Source organism: Leucoraja erinacea, chromosome 3, assembly GCF_028641065.1.
Source record: "Leucoraja erinacea ecotype New England chromosome 3, Leri_hhj_1, whole genome shotgun sequence".
NCBI classification, from domain to species: domain Eukaryota; kingdom Metazoa; phylum Chordata; class Chondrichthyes; order Rajiformes; family Rajidae; genus Leucoraja; species Leucoraja erinaceus.
In genome coordinates, this window is record NC_073379.1 from 1,814,056 (window position 1) to 1,834,175 (window position 20,120).

General features: G+C 41.1%; 1 protein-coding gene across 7 annotated transcripts in view; it reads right to left on the bottom strand.

The window, feature by feature from the left end:
• poc5 (POC5 centriolar protein homolog (Chlamydomonas)) overlaps positions 1-20,120 on the bottom strand; it is a 76,785-nt gene that overhangs the window by 51,345 nt on the left and 5,320 nt on the right. For 2 of the 7 annotated variants that reach the window (XM_055631342.1, XM_055631322.1), the window contains exons 2-5: positions 18,154-18,237; positions 14,053-14,176; positions 12,543-12,644; positions 9,668-9,772 (exon numbers count right to left, since the gene is read on the bottom strand). In XM_055631342.1, coding sequence (XP_055487317.1) covers positions 9,668-9,772; positions 12,543-12,644; positions 14,053-14,176; positions 18,154-18,237 — 415 coding nt within the window. The remainder of the gene's footprint in view (positions 1-9,667; positions 9,773-12,542; positions 12,645-14,052; positions 14,177-18,153; positions 18,238-20,120) is intronic. The other 5 variants (XM_055631349.1, XM_055631334.1, XM_055631328.1 and 2 more) reach the window with 5 other exon arrangements.

Below are 20,120 nucleotides of genomic sequence, written 5' to 3' on the forward strand. Positions count from 1 at the left end.
GTAGGCCATTCGGCCCTTTGAGCCTGCACCGCCATTCGACATGATCATGGCTGATCATCCAACTCAGTATCCCATCCCTGCCTTCTCTCCATACCCCCTGATCCCTTTAGCCACAAGGGCCATATCTAACTCCCTCTTAAATATAGCCAATGAACTGGCCTCAACTACCTTCTGTGGCAGAGAATTCCACAGATTCACCACTCTCTGTGTAAAAAATGATTTTCTCATCTCGGTTTTAAAAGACTTCCCTCTTATCCTTAAACTGTGACCCTAGTTCTGGACTTCCCAAACATTGGGAACAATCTTCCTGCATCTAGCCTGTCCAACCCCTTAAGAATTTTGTAAGTTTCTATAAGATCCCCCTTCAATCTTCTGAATTCTAGCGATTGAGGGGGGATCTTATAGAAACTTACAAAATTCTTTGGGCACCATGTCTGAGAAAGAATGTACTAGCTCTGGGGAGGGTCCACAGGAGATTTACAGAAATATCCCAAGAATGAGCAGGTTAACATATGATGAGCGTTTGACGGCACTGGGCCAGTATTCGTTGGTGTTTAGAAGAATGAGGGGACCTCATTGAAACATACAGAATAGTGAAAGGCTTGGATAGAGTAGATGTGGAGAGGATGTTTCCACTAGTCGGAGAGTCTAGGACTAGAGGTCATAACCTCAGAATTAAAGGACCTTCTTTAAAGAACGAGGAGGAATTTCTTTAGAGGGTGGCAAATCTGCAGAATTCTTTGCCACGGAAGGCAAAGTAAGTGGATGTAAGGCAGAGATAGGTAGATTCTTGATTAGTATGGGTGTCAGAGCTTATGGGGAGAAGGCAGGAGAACGGGGTTAGGAGGAAGAAATAGATCAGCCATGATTGAATGGTGGAGTAGACATGATGGGCCAAATGGCCTAATTATGCTCCTATCATTTATGAACTCCACCATGTTTGGTTTTAGCAATAAAATAAATACATTCCCTCAATTATTCAAGTAATCTAACAAGAACACAATAGTTTTTTTAAATTACAAATATACAAAAGTGAAATAAGCTAAAGTTAATGTGGATCTTTACAACTTACATAAAATGGTAGAGTAATTAAACAAATATTTTGCATTAGGGTATATAAAAACTCAGATAGAGAGAACAAAAAAAATCTAATCCACTTAAAGACGAGATGAACACAGGGGCATTGTTGTGGAAAAAATCACAAAAAGACAGGCATGTGGCTATGAATGAAAATCATACATTGGCCTTTATTGTAAGACGGTCAGTTTAGAAATAGGGAAGTGTTGTTACAATTATTGTTGAGGCACACCTTGAGTACTGCCCACAGGTTTAGTCTCCTTATAGGATATGCTGGTATTAGGATATCCTGTCCAGATGACGTGACTGGCTAAGGAAATTAGATCTTCATTCTTTGCAGTTTAGAAGAATGAGGAGTGAACTTATTGAAACACACAAAGGAATAATAGGATAGATGATGCAATGTTTTCACTATAGCAGGAGAATCTTGAACAAAGAAACATTATTACCAGATTTGGTTACAGTCATTTACAATTGAGATACATTGAATTCACGAAGGGTAGTGACTTTCTGGAGTTCTCTATCTGGGAGGGTTGCGGAGGCCAAATCATTGAAGATATTTAAAAAGGCAATAAATAAATTATTGAACGATCATAGAATTGAGGGCTTTGGGGAACTGGCACAGAAAAGGGGAAGAAGCCGGCAGGAGAAGTGTCATGAAAGTGTTAAATAATAATAATAATAAATTTTATTTTCGGGCGCCTTTCAAATCTCAAGGTCACCTTACAAAGATTAAACAGAAGAGAAAAAAAACATATAGTTGGAGAAAAATAAATAATAAGGACATCATCAATAAACGAATTAAAGATAGAAATCGTTCCAAAGACACAAAATCAAAAAATTAAAAAAAAAAAAAAACACAATGTGAAGAGAGAGCAGCGGCAGCTAAAGCGCGCCAACGTCCACTCTCTCTTCCGACAGCCATCTTGGACACAGACTAATAAAGTACCTTACACACAGAAAAATCATCCCCCACAAAAGTCCAGTCCCCAACCCCAGTTCTCCCAAAAGTCAGGCCTATTAAGGCCACCGCTGTTGCCTCAACGGAAGCCCCATGTTCCTGGCCGTTCTAGCCGGGGCGTCGGGAGAGTCCTCACAGCGGCTGGGCCACCTGGAACGGCCGCTTCCTAGCAGGGGATTGTCGGCTTCCGACAAGTGCCGACAAGGACGCACCGAGTTGGAGCTCCCAGGCTCCCGATGTTAATGTCGGCGCCTCCCGCTCCGCAGACCCGCAGTCCGGAGGTGTTGCTCTCGGTGGTCCAGCTCACCGGAGCTCCAGCGCGTCGATCCAGCGCGGCGACCCAGGCAAGGCAAGGCATCGCCCGCTCCGTGATGGTGCTCCAGCGCTGTGCCGCCACCGAAGCCGAGGTGCTGGTTGGTCCCCACCAGGAAACGGCGCTCCAAGCCCGCTGGTAGGCCACGAGGATGGGTCGATGGGCAGCCCAGAGAAAAAGCTGCCTCACCGACCAGGTAGGGACCTAGAAGTAAGGTTACCTCCTTCCCCCCCACAATAAGAAGCCCATTCCTCCGAAAAAACGACAAACAAAACTAACTAAAAACTGGAAAAAAAAATGAATTAAACTGCCAGCTGCTGGTTAGCAGCCGTTCCCCAAGATGGCTCCTCCTCCTCCTTAAATGTAGGGCAGGTCAAAAATCCGAGTGATTTACTATTGCTCTTCTCCCATCTTCTCAAGACAAGGAGCCACTGACCAGCTGGCCTGACACCACCAGCAGTAGGAAAATTGCTATTATCTATTGTTTAGAAAGTGCCAACAGCGTCAATATGGATTTATGAAAGGTAGATCAGGTAGGAGTTTGAGATAACTAGCATTGTAAAAAACAAAGTACACTTGTAGACTGGGCAATGTTCAAGGACTCGGCAACGGACTTGAACGAATACGCCACAGTCGTTACAGACTTCATAAAGAAATGTGTGGAAGACTGCATCCCTACAAAAACCTTCCGAGTGTTTCCCAAACAGAAACCTTGGATGAACTTTGAGATCCGCACTCTCCTGAAGTCCAGACACAGGGCATTCACCTCCAATGATACAGTGGCCTACCTGAAGACCAGATACGACCTTGGTAAGGCCATCAAAAAAAACAAAAGGGACTTCTGCTCCAAACTGGAGGATGAGACAGATGTTCGGCAGCTGTGGCGGGGCCTGAATGCAATCACCTCCTACAAGGCAAAACCAGGAGGCAGCTCGAATGTCGGTAAAACATCACTCCCTGACGAGCTCAATGCGTTTTACGCACGCTTTGACAGGGAGAACACTGATGTGCCTTCCCGATCCCCCATTCGCTGTGATGGCATTTCAGTCTCAGTCACAGAGGCCGATGTCAGGAAATCCTTCAGAGGGGTGAACCCCCGAAAAGCACCTGGTCCTGATGGTATACCCGGTCGTGTTCTAAAAACCTGTGCGGACCAACTGGCGGGAGTTTTTACGGACATTTTCAACCTCTCACTTCTGAGGTCTGAGGTCCCCACCTGCTTTAAAAGGGCATCAATCATACCGGTGCCCAAGAAGAGTAAGGTGACGTGCCTCAATGACTATCGACCAGTGGCACTAACGCCGGTGGTGATGAAGTGCTTTGAGAGGTTGATCATGGAGCAAATCAACTCCTACCTCGACAAAAACCTGGACCCACTGCAGTTCGCGTACCGCCACAACAGATCAATGGTGGATGCGATCTCGCTGGCCCTCCACTCCGCACTGGACCACTTGGACAACAAAAACTCATATGTCAGGCTGTTATTCATTGATTACAGCTCGGCATTTAACACAATCATCCCCTCCAAACTGGTTACCAAACTCGCAGAACTGGGTCTCTGCGCATCCCTCTGCAACTGGATCCTCGACTTCCTCATCCACAGACCACAGTCTGTTCGTATTGGTGGAAATGTGTCAGCCTCGATAACAATCAGCACGGGAGCACCTCAAGGCTGCGTGCTCAGCCCCCTGCTGTACTCACTCTATACCCATGACTGCGTAGCGAACCACAGTGGTAACTCCATCATCAAGTTCGCTGACGACACCACTATTGTGGGGCGTATCACTGATGGGGATGAGTCAGAATACAGAAGAGAGATCGAGCAACTGTCCATATGGTGCCAGCGCAATAACCTGGCCCTCAACACCAGCAAAACCAAGGAACTGATTGTGGACTTTGGAAGGAGGAGGGGGACCCACAGCCCCATTTATATCAACGGGTCGATGGTTGAAAGGGTCAAGAACTTCAAATTCCTGGGCGTGCACATCTCTGAAGATCTTTCCTGGTCCGAGAACACTAACGCAATTATCAAAAAAAGCTCATCAGCGCCTCTACTTCCTGAGAAGATTACGGAGAGTCGGATTGTCAAGGAAGACTCTCTCTAACTTCTACAGGTGCACAATCGAGAGCATACTGACCGGTTGCATCGTGGCTTGGTTCGGCAATGTGAGCGCCCTGGAGAGGAAAAGACTACAAAAAGTAGTAAACACTGCCCAGTCCATCATCGGCTCTGACCTTCCTTCCATCGAGGGGATTTATCGCAGTCCCTCAAAAAGGCTGGCAGTATCATCAAAGACCCACACCATCCTGGCCACACACTCATCTCCCTGCTACCTTCAGGTAGAAGGTACAGGAGCCTGAAGACTGCAACAACCAGGTTCAGGAATACTTCCCCACAGCCATCAGGCTATTAAACCTGGCTCGGACAAAACTCTGCACTTTACCAGTTTATTTATTAATGTGTGTTTATATTTATATCATGGTATATGGACACATTTATCTGTTTTGTAGTAAATGCCTACTATTTTCTGTGTGCTTAAGCAAAGCAAGAATTTCATTGTCCTATACAGGGACACATGACAATAAACTCACTTGAACTTGAACTTGCATGAAATTTATTCAGATTTTCAGAAGGTCTTCCATAAGGTATCACACAAAAGTTAAAACAAAGTGATAGTGCATGGGATTGGAAGTAATCTCTTGATGAGTAGAGGGGATTAGTTGACAGGAAATGCGGAAATCTATTTGGCTCTTTTGGATGGAACAGCTGAGACTAGTAACGAGTGTTCAATTGATAATAATCTAGATTATCAAATTGGCAAGGATACATCATCAAGAAGATGTTGATGAAAGATAGTGCCCATGTGGCGTGATGAGGATGCCTTTATTCCTTGGAGCAAAGGAGTCTAAAGGGTGATCTTATGGGGATATATAAAATCATGAGGGAATAGATAGGGTGAATACAGTTGCTTTCAGAGAGAAACAGAGAGCATCGATTTAAGAGGGGTAAAGATTTAATAGGAATCAGAGGGGAAACTTTTTCACATACAGTGGGTATGTAGAACAAGCCGTCATAGGATGTGTTCAAGGGCAGGGCAAAAACTACATTTAAGACTTTTGGACAGATACATGGAAAGGAAACGTTTAGAAGGCATATGGGCCAATCGCAGGTAGGTGGGACTAGTGTAGATGAGACATCTTGGTCAAAGTGTGCAAGTTGGGCCTGTTACTATGCTGTGTGACTAACGCATATACCCTTTTGCAAAGTACTTGGGGCGACAGTGTCACAGCTTATAGAGCTGCTGCTGGCTCCAACCATCTAGGAATGCGGAGTTCTGGTGACATCTGTTCAGTTTGTGTGTTTTCTGTGTGGGCTGCATCCAATTTCCTTGCACATCTCGTGCTGGTTGATAAATTAATTGATAATTTTGATTTGACCAAAGTGTGTAGGCGAGTAGTGCAATCAGAGTTTATGGAGATGCAGGAAGAAAGTAGGATTAGTGTAAATGGGTAGTGGGCTGGAGGGTCTATTTCTGCACTGTACGACTACAAGATAGGAGCACAAATAAAAGACTACCAGCACAACGCCTGATCTTGCCAGTCACACATTACAGGGACCATGCTGATTTTCACAGTGTGCATCTACAAGCTCTCTGCTCGTAGAATGACCTTGCTAACTGCGAATGAATGGCACCACAGGATCTGTAAAGATAACTGTGACCACTTAAAGAATCACTGATTAGAAAAGGCTGCAAATACAATTTACGGTTCCTCAAGTTTACAATCATGGAGCAAAGCAAGAATTAGTGCCCATTCAATCAACCTTTTCATTCCAATTATTAAAACATGCCTGGTACAATTCAAGAACATGTGCTGTCAGTACCCATAACCAACATTCCTTCCTTAACCAAAGCTCTAGAAACACAATCAAAAGCCAAGTACTATAGATTCTGGACATCTGAAATAGAAACAAAGTGCTGGAAATACACGAAAAGAAACAAACACAGATATTGCTAGAGGCTCTCAAATACATCAAGATGCACCAGTGGTAAGAAAAATTGTTGTCACTTCAAGTTAAGAACTCTTCATCAGATCTTAAAACTAGTATGTGGAGAGAACAAAGGAATCATGTGTGAAAGTGTAAAAACAGAAACATTGTTTGTAAATTGTAGGACTAGTCAGATTGCCATCTTAATTATACTCAAAATAAATCTAGAAGCACTTATCAGAATGTTTACAGCAAAAGGCAGCAATTGAGCTCATTAAGCCAATGCAGATTCTTGTCAGTTGTCAGACCAAACCTATTACTCCATTGCTCCACTCTTTTCCCATAGTCCAACACATTATTCCCTCTCATACAAATTGATTTCCAAGACAGTAAACGGTGAACTCCATCACATCCCCTTGTTCTTTGACCCAAAGGTTTAAACCTTTGTCTTCCAGTCTACAAATAGTCTGCTAAACTGAACAGACTACCTCTGTTTATTCTATCCAAAACAGTTCTGACCTTGGATATCTTTATCAAATCCTATCCCCTTTGCTCCAAGGAGAACCACTTCAGTTGTTGCAGTCTCAACATTGTCAAGGCTCTCATTTTTGGAACCCTTTCTCTTAATGTTGGGAGACCAAAATTGAACATTATAAGTGTATAATGTACACCATTATACAGGTGTAAATTGAATATTATACAACAGCCTCACCAGTGCTTTCTATATAATTAACATATCATAATTTCTCTGCTTTTGTAGACTATGTCTCTATTTATTAAACTCAAGATTCCTTTTGCTTCACCATTCTCAACAGGCCTTGTTCCACCGGCAATATAGGTTTACAGGGAAAATCGCATAGCTGCACACAGTCAAGTGGTTATAACCTTTGAATTATTCAGAGGGAAAACTGAAATCCAGATCCCATAAAAAAGGAATGAAGTTCAGCCTCGAACTACCACGCATGCCGACTCCAAGTGAGCCACAACCACCTTCCATTCTGCAAGTTGTCTTCAGTCGTTGGTGTGCATTCGCTAATACCCTGTGAGTTTTAGTTAGACTTGGTCAGAATCTCAATTTTACCCTTACCCTCAGACCTCCTTGATTCCACTCTCTCAAATGCTGCCTTTACATCAAGAGCAGTTACTCTCACCTCACTAAGTGGAATTCAGTTTTTCCCTCCCAAATTAGACTACAAATAGGCAAAAATAAACAAAATACTTAGAGCATTAATGTGGAACAGAATAGCTAGAGGCTTATATGGTGACAGATCACCTCTGAAAGAACAAGCCTCTCAGAAAACTGGATGAAAAAAAGACAATGATGCAGAATCCTTTCAACCTCATCTGATCACATTTTCTAAAGTCATTTGTGGATTACAAATCAAATGCATAGAAGTGACTGCTCAGTTTCAGAATACTAGATTGACCATCTTATAATTTAAACAATTTACTCATGGTATGGGTATAATGAACAGATTCTGGAATTTGTTTTGTTTAAAAAATGTTGGTAAACAAAATTTGAAGCGTCACGGGTTTTTCAGGACCTCCAAGCAAGTGCAATACAAGTGCAGTTCATTAAATATAATAAAAATGTTCATCATGTCCACGTGAACAGGCCAATGGCATGTCAGTTCAATGTCAGTGCAACACCTGCGTCTGTGCTGGGCTTTTGAAACTTTTGATCCTACCTACAATGCCATCCATAATGTTTGGGACAAAGACCCATCATTTATTTATTTGCCTCTGTACTCCACAATTTGAGATTTGTAATAGAAAATCACATGCGGTTAAAGTGCACATTGTCAGATTTTAATATAGGCCATTTTTCATTTTCGTTTCACCATGTAGAAATTAAAGTAGTGTTTATACATAGTCCCCCCCCCCCCCCCCCCCCCATTTCAGGGCACCATAATGTTTGGGACACAGCAATGTCATGTAAATGAAAGTAGTCATGTTTAGAATTTTTTTGCATATCCTTTGCATGCAATGACTGCTTGAAGTCTGCGATTCATGGACATCACCAGTTGCTGGGTGTCTTCTCTGGTGATGCTCTGCCGGTCTCAGTCGGTCATAACATCACAAATTTGGTCAGGAGATATTTCAGTTGAAATTTTAAGGTTAATTCTGAAGTGGGAATGATGGAAACAGGATTTATCAATAATTTTTTTTTTAATCTGGTGCGTACCAACTGGGTATCTTCATTGCTGTTCACAGCACATAGATCTAATCTGAATGTCCGGAAATGTGGCGTTTTGACACCTTTAAACAGATTACCAAAAGAACACTTGCTGCAGATATGTCCTTTGGCCATCTCTTGTCAGTTAGTGTAATGTTTAACCTGTCAGATGGGTATAGTCGGTTAACAGCTATTATAATAAAATGCCTTTAGAAATTTCCTTGCAACCTGTATATTTTGTTGTGGATATATTATGTGGGAAGCAAGAGTGTTTCTGTACCAATAGCAATAATAACCCATGCTATGGCCATGTCATGATAATTTTTGGTCCTTCACAGACAACATGCTTGCATCAATCTGTAGTGTGCATGGTTAAGCATATATGTAACCATGGTCCAGGATTCATTGACACAGGGTGATCATAGGCTGAATAATCCAACCACATTTTTGTTTGGAAGTGGAAAGAAATAGAAATTGCATTAATTGCAACGTGTAAAAAGAGTTGAGATACTGTATGATAATTTTGCTGCATGTCATTGTGGTATATATCATGTCTTGATTTGTGAATATACTAATAATAATAATGTATTTTATTGTCTTTGCACATAAGCGCAACGAGATTTGGTATGCAGCTTCCATCCAATGTCATAACTTAAATAACTAATAAAATTTAGATACCCCGAGAACATGGTTTGTAAAAAGAACATTACAACAGTAAAATAGTCAAAACAGTTCAACCAGATTAAAGTGCAGACGTGTCTGTGCGACGTGACCATCCGAGGGAGACACTCAGCAAGGCCAGTTCAGAGCTGCTATAGCTCTGGGAATGAAGCTGTTCCCGACTCTGGAGGTTCGGGCGCAGAAGGCCTTGTAACGTCTGCCGGAGGGAAGTAGTTCGAACAGTCCATTATATTTAGCTTGTGACTTTATTTCAAGCAGAAATAATATGTGAATGCTTCATTGAGCATAATTCCGACTGGTAACTACGCACTTCGTCCGAGCACATTATTGCACACGTCATGCAAGCCGTCTTAAATGACCACCTAAACTGTCATTTGGCAACCAAAAAGCTGCCTAGGTTGCCCGGCTGGCAACAGAGAAAAAAAGTGAGAGCCCTGTGTACCCTTTCCCAAAAACATAATTTTCTTTTACCTTCTGGTGTTTTCCCCTTTTGTGCTGAATCAGGCTTTTCAGGGACCGATGTTGTGCCTGGAGTCAGTTGCCTTTTGTGCCTCTTCTGTCCTGATGACGTGCCTACTGGAATCAATTACGATAATTCTATTTGATAAGTTTCACTCTGGTGAAGAATTACATCATGTCCACTTAAAGTTTATTAAATTTAAGGGGAGGGAACTTGATGAAGAGAAATTTTCTCATTTTCAGCACGAATATTCTTTTTAAAAGTTAGATGCAGGGTCAAAATGGCTCTTTCACAATTCAACAATACCAAATTGCAATTGGATTTTAAAAGGCCCAAAGTCAAAAGAACATACCCAAACCCAGTGCCATATCGCTGAAATTATGATTTAACTTAGTTTAGAAATACAGTTTGGATTCTCATCCGCTCCCTACACATTAGGTGCAATTTATAAAGGGCCAATTAACCTGTAAACCAGCCAGTCTTTGCTTTGTTAGAAAATTATTTTTGTAATTTTTAATTTTAAAAAATAATTTTGTATTTAATTAACAAAATGTAGATTAAATACCAACAGATAATAAAATAATTATTTTCAGAATAATAAGGTGTGGAGGATAGAGGGTACAATGAGAGATATGTTGATAGCCTGAAACATTTTTAAAAGATGGAGGCATTTTCGATGTCTTAGAAATAAGGGTAGGTAAATCCTCAAGACGGGACAAGATCGATTACAGAATGTTACGAGACGCACATGAGGACATTGCTGGGGCCCTAATGGAGATTTTTGAACATTTGTTAACCACAAGCAAGCTAGCAGAAACCTGGAGGATAGCTCACATTGATCCTTTATTTAAAATGAGTAGCAGGCATAAGCTTGGGAACTATAAGCCAGTAAGACTTACATCCATGATATGGAGATTGGAGAAAAATCAAAAGGAAGAGTCAGCAAAGCTTTGGGTTTGCGAAATCCTGCTCACACATTTGATTTGAGGTTTGTTTTTGAGGTGGTAATCAAGGAGAAAGGTGAAGGCAGCTCAATCAGTAAATTAGGATGGTCCAGAAGATGAAGGCATATGGAATCAAATGCAAACTGGTTAACTGGAAAGCAAAAGAGGCTTAATGATAGGAGGAAGAGGTTAGTGGTGGAAGGATGATTCTCCGATTGGAAATGTATAATTAGTAGTGTACTACAGGGATCAGTCCAGTTTGCAATAGATATTAATAACATGTGTGTCAACTTGGAGGTACTATTCATAGGTTTGCAGATGACACAAAACTTGATGCTGCGGATAAAGAGGAAGGCTGTCCAAAGCTGCAGCAGGATATACACCAGTTGGAAAAGTGGATGGAGCATTAGCAATGCTTTTTGGTATGTCAAATAGGGATAGGATATTTGCAGTAGCAGCTCAGCACTAAAGAATGTCAAAAAACAGAGAGACACACATGGTGCAAGTCCGTTATTCCATGAAAGTGACAACACCAGGTAGATAAGAGTGGCAAAGGTGGCATATGGCATGCTAGAATTCATAGATTGGGGATAGAATATAATGTTGGAACATTACATTACAATTCTACAAAACCCTGCTTGGATCAGTGGAGAATGGTGTGCATTTCTGGTCACCACACTATAGGAAGAATGTTATTGTGTTGGAGTGTGCAGAGCAGATTCACCAGGAAATTTCTTGGATTGGCCAACTGCTGAAAACAAGAATTTCATTGTTCCATTTCAGTACACATGACAGAACCTCCTCACGACGATCCCTGTAAGTGACGACGCGACGCACTCTGTGACGCGTCGGGCGACAATTCTGTCAACATGTTGGACGACGACAGAAGCCAACAGCGAGCGACATCGTCTGACACACGAGCGGACGAAGTACACATGACAATCAAATACTCTTAGACAGATACACAAAATGCTTGAGTAACTCAGAAGGTCAGGCAACATCTATAATGATAAGGAATAGGTGACTTTTTGGGTCGAGACCCTTCATCAGACGGCGAGTCAGGGAGGGACTCTGTGGGATAACACAGAAATAGTGTGAACAGATGATCGATGAGTGGCTTGGTCTTGGTGGGCCAAAGGGCCTATTTCCATGCTGTATTCCTAAATTAGGTTAAATCATAATTTAGCCCCTCCCAGATTCAGTCTGATTAAACGTCTGACCCAAAATGTCACCTAATCTTTTTTCTCCAGAGATGTCACCTGACCCGCTGAATTACTCTGGTATTCTGTGTCTATCTTTGATGTAAACCAGCATCTGCAGTTCAATCTTACACAATGAAATACTTTTAATTCCCCCCTTAATTATGGGGAGAGACTGGATAGGCTCAGCTTATTTTCTTTGGACATAGGAGGCAAAGGGGTCTTGGTAGTAGTATGTATGATGAGAGGCATAGATAGGATAGATAAGAAATTGTTTCCCCATGCTAGAGGTATCAAGATACCTTTGAAGGTTTAAGCTGAAAGGGAGGAAATTTGAAATAGATTTTAAGGGTAGTTATATCTCCACAAAAAGTCTGGCTTATATCTGGACCATTTTGGGCATGTGTTACCCTAAACCATTATATTGTACTGCTGGAACGAGGATTGGACCCACAACATCCTTATATTTTAGGTTTGTAAGGCCTTCAAGCAAATGCAATACAACTGCATTCCATTAAAAATTAGCAAAATAATTAAAAAGTTCATCACATCTGATTGAACAGGCCAGTGGCCTGTCAGTTCAATTGAATATTTGCATCAGAACCATGCAGCATTGCAAAACCAATTCAATTAATTGTATGCAGCATTGCAATACCAATGCAATTAAACTGTGCTGGCCATGGGAAAATATTATCGAATTCATCCTATGTACCCTTCCCCCCCCCCCCAAAACTTTTTTTTACCTAATGATTGCCCCTTTTTTGCTGAATCAGACTTTTCCGGGACAGATGGTGTGCCTGGAGTCTGTGTTCTTTTGTTCCTCCTCTGTCCTGATGACGTTCCTGCTGGAATATCAATGCAGATAATTCACATTGATAATTTTCACTTAGGTTCTCTATGGTGCGAATTACTTATCCACTTAAAATAAAAAAAATTATGGGGAGGGAGTGAAGTGAAATGTTCTCATTTTAGGCATGCGCATTCTTTTTATAAGGTAGATGCAGTGTCATGTCTATTCAAACACAATTCAATAATACCAAATTACAAATGGAATTTAAACTTAGACCCAAAGCCCTAACCTAGAGCCACTCATCGCTAAAAAAGTTATTTAGCTTAGTTTAGAGATACAGCACGGAAACTGGCCCTTCAGCCCACCAAGACCAGCCACCCACCAATCGCCCGTTCACACTAGTTTCATGTTATCCCACTTTCTCATCCACTCCCTACACATTAGGGACAATTTATAGAGGGCCAATGAACCTATAAACCCACGTCTTTGCTTTGTAGCAGGAAACCAGAGAACCTGGGGGAAAGCACATGGTGACAGGGAGAACGTGCAAACTCCACACAAACAGTACTGAAGGTTAGGATCGAACCTGAGTAACTGACACTGAGGAAGGAACTCTACCAGCTACAGCACAGTGCCTTAAATAACAGTGAAATTAATTCCATAATTATCAGAAGTAATTGTTCATGCTGATGATCACTCCACCTACCCCCTCAAAAGAGCATTTTAAAATCGAAGTAAAAGACATGCATTCAAACTGTACATTAAAAGTTGGCAGCTTAAAAAGGTTAATTGGGGTTGTTAAGCCTCTGTCAAATATTAACATCCATTGTGACAAGGATGATTGTTTATGGCGATGCAGCATATCCATTTAGAGGATGTCATTAGAAGAACAAAACAAGATTCATCAAAGATAGACACAAAAGTCTGCTGGCAAAGTTCAAATTTAAGATAGCATTAACTAGCTACTTTCTAGGACCAGAATAAACAAGAGATCTGTGAAGTAAGCTACCAAAGTTAACTTGAAATTGTAGGGACAACTGTTTCAGTTAAAAAAAGGGGAATGACATAACAAACCCAGGCCATAACAAGATGCCGTCATTCTGGGCAAGAGTCGCCCTAGATTACATTTCATTGCTGAAATGAGGTTTGGACCCACAATATCCTCATCAAAGCACAAGTTTATTATCACTGAGCCAACTTGACACATACAGTAATTTTTAAAATGAAGACTCAACTAATCCGATAGATGTCAAAACTGCATTTCTAACGATACTTATTAAAATACATTTTACTACAGCAAACTATGATTTGCCTTTACAGACCCTTTGATCCAACTTGTCCAAGCTGACCAAGTTGCCCAGACAATCTCTTCTTGTAATACAATTTGCTTGTTAGTGCAATTTAAAAAAAAGATTTGGACAAGAATGTTTTAATAAGACATGCAAAATTCTGATGCTAGTCACCTTCTACTGCATCTAAATCTTTATCACAAGCTGCAGGCTTAGTGCTAGAAAGCGACTGTCTGACGCCACCAGAGTCCCACTTTGGAGTTACCACTGCATAACGTAGGAGCTCTTCATACTCATCCTTGTAGGGTAAAAATAAGAGACATACGCAGTGTTTATTTTTTAAAACCAAATTATCACTTCACAATAAGCAAAATTTACAATGGACACAAACCCTCAGAGAAACCAACTACTAATTGGAAATCAAAATAAAAGATACTATCAATACATCAACAATCCAAAACTGCATTTTACCCAAATTTTACTTTAATTCCCACTAAAGATCCTATCTTCCAAGAAATGCATGTATTTGGTTAAAAACACGTATTTCTACAAGCCAAACCATCTGCAGGACATATGCTGCACGAGAGAAACATTACATTAAGGCTTCACAAACAATGCATTTTCTGCTCCTCAGTTTTGGCCTCTAGGGCATGACTATTTTCTAAATGTTTTGCACAAAATGTATATTAAATGCCACCAGATAATACAATAAATATTTGCTGAATAATAAGGTGTGGAGGATAGAGAGTACAATGAGAGATGATATGTTGATAGTCTGAACCATGTAGAAGGTAGAGGTATTTTGGATGTCTTGGAAATAATGGTGTGTAAATCCCCAGGACCGGGTAAGATCTACAGTATTACCGAAGGCTATGTGGGACACAGGAGGATTTTGCTAAGGCCATAATGGAGATTTTTTCACATTTGTTATCCACAAGCAAGGTAGCAGAAATCTGGAGGATAGCTCACATTGTTCCAAGCTGGGGAACGATAAACCAGTAAACCTTACATCTGTGATTCAGAAATTATTAGAATCATGAGGGAATATTCAGTATGGCTTTGCATCAGGGAAATCCTAACTGACACATTTGAGTTGAAGGTATTTTTGAGTTGGTAATCAATGAGATTGATGAATGCAGTTCAGTAAATGTCCTGAAAATGATCCAGAAGGTCAAAGCAGATGGGACCCAAGGCAAACTGGCTAATGGGAAAGCAAAATTAGCTTGATGGTAAAAGGCAGAGGGTAACGGTGGTAGGATGCTTTTCTTATTGGACGTCTTTAATTGGTAGTGTAGTCTAGGGACCAGTGCTGTTTGTGATAAACGTTAATGACTTATTTATGAACTTGGAGGAACAAATCCGTAAGCTTGCAGATGACATGAAACTTGGTGACGTGAATAAAAAAGGTTGTCCGAGGAAGCAGCAGGATATAGATCAGTTAGAAAACTGAGTGAAGGATTGACAGATGCATTTTGGGATGTCAAATAGGGATAGGGTATATGCAGTAACAGCAGAGCACTAAAGAATGCAGAGAAAAAACAAACATTTCAGTCTAACAACCTTCATCAGAACTAGGCTGGATTTCTGCAGCCAATGAATTCAACCCTGCTATTAAGATGCCACTGTGCTTTGGAGATTCACATTCCAGCAGTTAATGGCACCACAGAAAATATGGTGGAACTGGTTAATTCCAAACCACATACACTACACTTGGCTCTTATAAGGCTGAGGAAAAATAGAGGGATAAGTGTAATACGAGTTGCTATCCAAGTTAATTTTAATGCATCCACATTATTTGGTCACAAACACATTTCCTGACAATACAGCTGCCCTGCAATAGCATTTTACCATTACAAAAACACTATGAAACTTTTCTGGGTCCAAATTATATACCTGTAAACAGTCTGCCAGTTCTCCCCACACCGTACCTAACTTGATCAAAGCCTCTCTGTAACTTTTGTTTGTATTTACATAACTATGCACAGATTTTCAGGAAATCTTGGATAATCAGATCCTTATTTCTCCAAACGTTTGTGATAAATACAGTGGAGCTAAGCCAAAGTTTGGGAAAACCGAAACATTGTGCGTTCACGAGCTCCAAACTCTGCCAAATATTTCAAAGTGGTAGAGCTGAGACCATGCTTGGTTTTCAACATGCAACTATATTTGCAATCACATTTGCAGCAATATTTAAATGCAACAACAATGCAATAGTGTTTAAAACACAAAGAAGGTTCATAAAACACAAAGAAGGTTCCGGAAGTGGCGGCGCTGTTAACAGCTGCGGCTCGCCTGCAGTCCGTCTGTCTTTACTTTTTTCTGTTGTTTTTTTTGTCTTGTTTTGGTTAAGTTTTAGTTTGTTGGGTTGTGTTAGAGGGGGTGGAACATGTTCTCTGTCTCTTCCTTCGGGGGAATGCGACTTTTTCATGTCATATCCCCCTTCTCTGCCTCCGTCTGCGCTGAGGCCTAATGGCGGAGCTGGCGGCCTCCAGCCTGCGACCGACCCCGAGGCTCCGGAGGCAGAGCCAGCCAGGGCTTACCAACGAGAGGCTGGCCGTCTTCAGGGCTGAGCAGCGGTGGCCCGACTTGCTGGTGCGGCGTTCTGGCTTTCGGCGGCGGCCTGGGGCTGATGCAGCGGGGCCCGGAGCTGGGGCAGCGGCCTGGAGCTGGGGCAGCGGCCCAGAGCGGAGACTGCAGGATCTGGAGCTGGGGCAGCGGCCCGGAGCAGAGACGGCGGGACCTGGAGCAGCGACTGCGGGACCAGAAGCTGGCGCGGCGGCCTGGAGCTGGGGCAGCGACCTGGAGCTGGGGCATCGGCCTGGAGCTGGGGCAGCGGCCCGGTGCGGAGACTGCAGGATCTGGAGCTGGGGCGGCGACCTGGAGCTGGGGCATCGACCTGGAGCTGGGGCGGCGGCCCGGAGCTGATACTGTGGCGGGCCGTCTCGGAGCGGGGATGGCGTTCCGGCTATTGGCAGCGGCGACATCACCACGGAGGTCCGCTGGACTGGAGAGCGGCATCTCCGGCCTGGATCGACCGCCTTAGCGCAGAGGGAGAACAAGGAGGGAAGAGATGGAAACTAAGACTTTGCCTCCATCACAGTGAGGATGTGCTTGGTGAACTCACTGTGGTGGATGTTTAATTGGTGTTTATTGTATGTTTTGTTATTATTGATTCTGTGTATGACTGCAGGCAACATAGTTTCGTTCAGACCGTAAGGTCTGAATGACAATAAAGGATCTATCTATCTAAATATATATAAAATATGCCATAAAATATGTCGTAAAAGTGTACATTTCTCACCAAACAGCATGCAGTATTTTCAACAACAAGAAACAATCAATCTTTTTGTGATGTTGAAAGATAATCTTAGCCAGGTCATTAGCCTCAGGGCAGTGGGGTTTCAGAGGTTAATTTATCCAACTCTTCCTTAAATGTTGCCTTGGGAGTCTTTAGACATGCCTCTCAGAGGGACTGAAGAGGTGACAGATTAATATTTTGATAGATACACACCTTTGTTGGTGCTGAAGTATAGAACTAGCATTTGCAGTACATCTGCCATTCCAATTTATAAATTCTGCTTTTCATCACAAGTATATAAAAATTGACAAATTACTCAAATTTCAACTTTGCTTGCAATTGATTATTTCAGTCCTGCTCGATTGTATACATTGAGATAGAAGCAGAAAATGCTGGAAGTACAGATCATGCAACATCTGTAGTAGGAGAAACCCAAAATATCAGTATTGCTTCACTCCAGGTTTTGTCAATCTGCCGAATGTTTCCATCTTTTCCTATTTTTCTGGTTTTTAACTTTGGCTGCTATTTTTCCTTAATTATAATGTTGTCTTTTTGCAGAAAAATATATTTTGTTTGTGAATGCAGTAGTGTAAATGTCATACAAACAATTGACTCCTTAGTAATGACTGTATAAGACTGGAAAAAGCAGAGATTACCAATGCTCATGACAAATCTCATAATCAGTAATATTTACACCCACAATCAATCTAGAAAGATCTGTGAATAGAATGAAGAGCAGACTGACCTCGCCCATTTGTTTTGCATTGAAGATATCATGGAGGACTATTTGTGTTAAAAAGTGATGAAATGCACTACCACACTACAAACGGAAACATGCCTTGTAAGGGATTCACATCTATCCACAATACACATATTATAGCTGGAAGTACAGCTGACCTTCATTTAAATTTTAATATAAAGAAATCATTTTTTTAAATTTCTCTCAAGAACCTGAATAGGAAATTACTTCTCCCTACCTGCAGCCCAGAAGAAACTGAACTACCACGATCCGAATCTTTAGGTAATACTGGGGTGGAAGTCCTCTCTTCATCGGAGGACATCTATACAAAAGAGAACAATCAATTGATTTTACCACTGATCCAGGTCAAGAAACATTTAACAGAATTTCACGCATTTCAGTTTTCTTGCGATCTATGAATTTTTCTTCTAATTTACTTTAATTTAACCTTGACATCCACTCCCCCCAATAGTTTTCTCACAGGTAGCAGCATGGCTAGTTACCATTGTGATTTTATTAAAGAATGACAAATTGATTGGAATCAAATAAACACTTGAACATTTTGTGAATGGATTATATAAAAGCATATAACCTTAGAAAGGCAATTATAAATAAGATAAATCACTAAAGTAGCAGGGTCATTGACAGATCATTGAAATTGAAAGCGACAGGATTAAAATCTAGTCAAGCAGCTAATACCAAATTACCTTTTGGAAATAAGACTTACCGTTTATGAAACAGTATGTCAATTGTCCTATCTGGAGAATTACTCAATGTACACTAGGGCAGTACCTGTACCAGAGTCTTTATTTTGCTTCCATGAAATAAACTGATAAATCGTAGATAAAATGAAGTCATATTTCAGTGATACTTTTTTGTTCATTTCCACACCAAAAAGTAATTTTTTTGGTATTTTAAAATTAAGGAATCCCATGAAATCTACTGAGCACCACGAAGACATTAAGTTGCTTTGTATTATAATACAACCAGCATGGAACCTCATTAATATTCTCTCAGCAGCACCTCAGCCTCCCCCCCCCCCCCCCCCCCCCCCCCCCCCTTGGACATTTATTGGTCAGCCTTAAATCTTCAAACATAGTTTAATGCTCCAAAGCAGTGCACAAAAGTATAAACATTATAAACTAGTGATTTATTTAAACAATTTTTTCTTTAATACTGTACATTTTTTAAATATTAAAGTGTTCTTACTTGTTATTTATAGTATACATAGTTCTGTTCTAATGTGCGTTTCCAGAACATGAATTGGATAGTGTGAACAATGAATTGGAGAACTCGATTTGCATTATGTGGGCTGAATTGGTTATAAGGCGATTTCCATTAGAAATTAGAGAACCATTTAAAAGTTACTTTGGAAATTGACAAGCAAAATTAAAAAAAAAAAGCAGTCTTGGATTTTAAGTTTTTGGTACAAAAACTGTTCGCAAACACCTTGTAGCAATCAGATACCATTGACTCCAAGAACACAGCTGCTACTTTAACTGCAAGTGGTCAGTGAAATTGAAAAGCAATCATTTCTATCGATGATGCAATGATACTCTTAATGTAAGATAGTCTTTAGTACTTTTAACTTGCACAAATTTTATGTCAGTGATGAGACTGACTGACATATGATTGAAAGAGTGGATCAACTGGGCTTATATTCAGTGACTAGGGCGCTCGCTTAACTTTTTTCCCTTGTTGCCAGCCGGGCAACCTTGGCAGCTTTTTAGGTTGCCAAATGACAGTTTAGGTCAGTGGTTCCCAACCTTTTTTTGGCCATGCCCCACCTAATCACCTCTAAAATTCTGATGCCACCCCCCCCCCCCCCCATGTGGTGATATATAATTCTTATCATTTAAAAAGTGAACTCCGTTTCAGCTGAAGAAGCTTAAAACGCCAATACCTTGGTTTAAACAAACTTCAAAAAAACATGGCATCCATGAAAAAGAAAAATTGTTGATCTTTTTTCAAACTTATCCTTTAAAGATTTGAAGTAATTCAAATCTGAATTTACATATGCACTATGTTTCGCCTTCAAATGCGCCTCAAGACGACCTGGTTTCATTGATTCGTTGGTCAAGCATTGTTGGCATAAGAGGCAGAAAGGTGACCGTTCATCATGGACAGCGGGTATGAAACCAAGTTTTAAATATTCCTCTGAATACTGACAAACTTTCTTCTTGCTTGCACTACTCATTTTAGCAC